At 37.8% G+C, this 2,577-nt stretch overlaps 1 protein-coding gene across 1 annotated transcript; it reads left to right on the top strand.

Annotated features, from left to right (window-relative positions):
- The first annotated feature begins 208 nt into the window (after positions 1-208).
- Positions 209-1,168, top strand: LOC133061630 (olfactory receptor-like protein OLF4). The gene has a single exon (XM_061149602.1). It carries the CDS (start codon positions 209-211, stop codon positions 1,166-1,168), a length of 960 nt encoding a protein of 319 aa, XP_061005585.1.
- The last annotated feature ends 1,409 nt before the right edge of the window (positions 1,169-2,577 follow it).

A 2,577-nucleotide genomic window follows, 5' to 3' on the forward strand; every position in this document is an offset into this window, starting at 1 on the left:
TAAATGAAAAAAAAATAAAGTTTCTGGAAAAAAAATAAAATAAATAAATTTAATTATAAAAAAGAAAGCCAGATCCATACAATGAATATCAAAATTAATGTATTGACTGAAAAGTACATGTGGTAGCATTTAGAATATGTGACTAATGTAAGTTCATGCAAATATTAATCATATTATTTGCTTCTCTCCTCAGAGTCACAGCCAGCATATGGAATCAAGAAATAAAACAAGAATTTCAGGATTTTTACTTCTGGGATTTTCAGAGGAACAAGGAATAAAGCCCCTCATATTTGGACTTTTCCTTTCCATGTACCTGGTCACTGTCTTTGGAAACCTGCTCATCATCCTGGCTGTCAGCTCAGATCCCCACCTCCACACCCCCATGTACTTCTTCCTCTTCAATCTGTCCTTTGTAGACATCTGTTTCACCTCTACCACCATCCCAAAGATGCTGTGGAACATCCAGTCACAGAACAAAGCCATAACCTATGAAGGCTGCATTATCCAGATGTATTTTTTCATACTCTTTATATGTTTGGATGACTTCCTCCTGACCGTGATGGCCTATGACCGTTTTGTGGCCATCTGTCATCCCCTGCACTACATGGTCATCATGAACTCCCGGCTCTGTGGACTGCTTGTGCTGGTGTCCTGGGTGATGAGTGCTCTGAATTCCTTGTTACAAAGCTTAATGGTATTGCGGCTGTCCTTCTGTACAGACTTGGAAATTCCCCACTTTTTCTGTGAAATCAATCAGATGGTCCGACTTGCCTGTTCTGATACATTTTTTAATGACATGTTGTTTTATTTTGCAGCTGGCGTGTTTGGTTTTTTAACCCTCACTGGAATTCTTTACTCATATTCTAAGATAGTTTCCTCCATAAGAGGAATCTCATCAGCTCAAGGGAAGTATAAAGCATTTTCCACCTGTGCATCTCATCTTTCAATGGTCTGCTTATTTTATTGTACAAGCCTAGGAGTGTACCTTAGCTCTGCTGCTACCCAAAGCTTACACTCAAGTGCAACAGCCTCAGTGATGTACACTGTGGTCACACCCATGCTGAACCCCTTCATCTATAGTCTGAGGAACAAAGATATAAAAAGAGCTCTAGAAAGAATCATTGAAATGGCAGCTACAAAAGGTCCAACTGTTTTCGGGTTGAAGTAGTACTGTGATTTCAGAACTGAAATAAAGGGAGCCAGAAATTGATATTTTTTATCAGATTGTAGAAGGAGAACTTCCTCCTCTTTTCTGTTTCCTGGAAATTCCATTTGTATGAATTTAACTCCTATACACAATTTATGTAACTCACTTTATTGAGCTTTATTGTGAATAATGCCTTTAATTTTGATAGGGATTGCAATGGATCTGTAGAGTGCTTTGGGTAGTATATGAATAGTTTAATAATATTAAGTCTTCTAAACCGTGGACATTTGATAATCTTTTCATTTATTTGTCTTCTTCAATTTCTCTCATCAGTCTCTAACAGTTTTTAGTCTATATGTCTTTCAACTCCTTGATAAAATGTATTCCTAAATATTTATTTCTTTTGAATGTTATTAGATAAGTCCTGGGAGCTTATCTAGTAGCTGTGTCATACTGCAGCTAGCAATATGCTTATTTGACATGATTGTCTTTGAAATGAATGACTCAAAAATCAAGAACTTAATTTTAAGCACTTTCATTACAGTCAAAAAAAGGTTAATGGTAATGCACTTATATTGCAAATATGCTACTGTCACTTATAAATGTTTTCTTGATTTTAGGTTATGTCTAAAATGCTGTTGCTGTTGTTCAATTGCTAAGTCGTGTCCAACTCTGTGATCCCATGGACTGCAGCATGCCAGGCTTACCTGTCCTTCACTATCTTCTGGACTTTGCTCAAACTCATGTCCATTGAGTCAGTGCTGCTATCTAACCATTTAATGCTCTGTCACCCCCCTTCTCCTCTGGCCAGTATCAGGGTCTTTTCCAATGAGTTGGCTCTTCACATCAGGTGGCCAAAGTATTGGAGCTTTAACTTCAGCACAAGTCCTTCCAAAAAAGATTCAGGGTTGATTTCCCTTAGGGTTGACTGGTTTGATCTTCTTGCTGTCCAAGGAACTCTCAAGAGTCTTCTCCAGCACCATAGTTCAAAAGCATCAATTCTTTGGCATCCAGCCTTCTTTATGGTCCAACTCTCACATCTGTACATGACTACCAGAAAAACCATAGCTTTTGACTAAATCGACATAGTCACTATAAAAATTATCAAATATATATCTCCCAGTTATGACTACATGGGAAGATAAGTGGGATTAAATTGACCTAATGATGAAAGGTTGCTGCTACCAGACATGAACAATGCCAGGATTCATGGCCTCCAGAGGAGATGAATTCAATCTGGGGCCAGAGACAAGGCTTAATTACTCAGAGATTATTTTGTGTAATAAAGTTTCATTAAAGTATAAAAGAGAGAGAAAAAGTTTCTGACATAGACATCAGAAGGGGGCAGAAAAAGTGCCCCGTTGCTAGTTTTTAGCAAGGAGTTATATACCTATAAGCAAGCTACTAACTAGAGAAAGGAAAGCCTCAAA

This window comes from Dama dama, chromosome 9, assembly GCF_033118175.1.
Source record: "Dama dama isolate Ldn47 chromosome 9, ASM3311817v1, whole genome shotgun sequence".
Classification (NCBI taxonomy): Eukaryota; Metazoa; Chordata; class Mammalia; order Artiodactyla; family Cervidae; genus Dama; species Dama dama.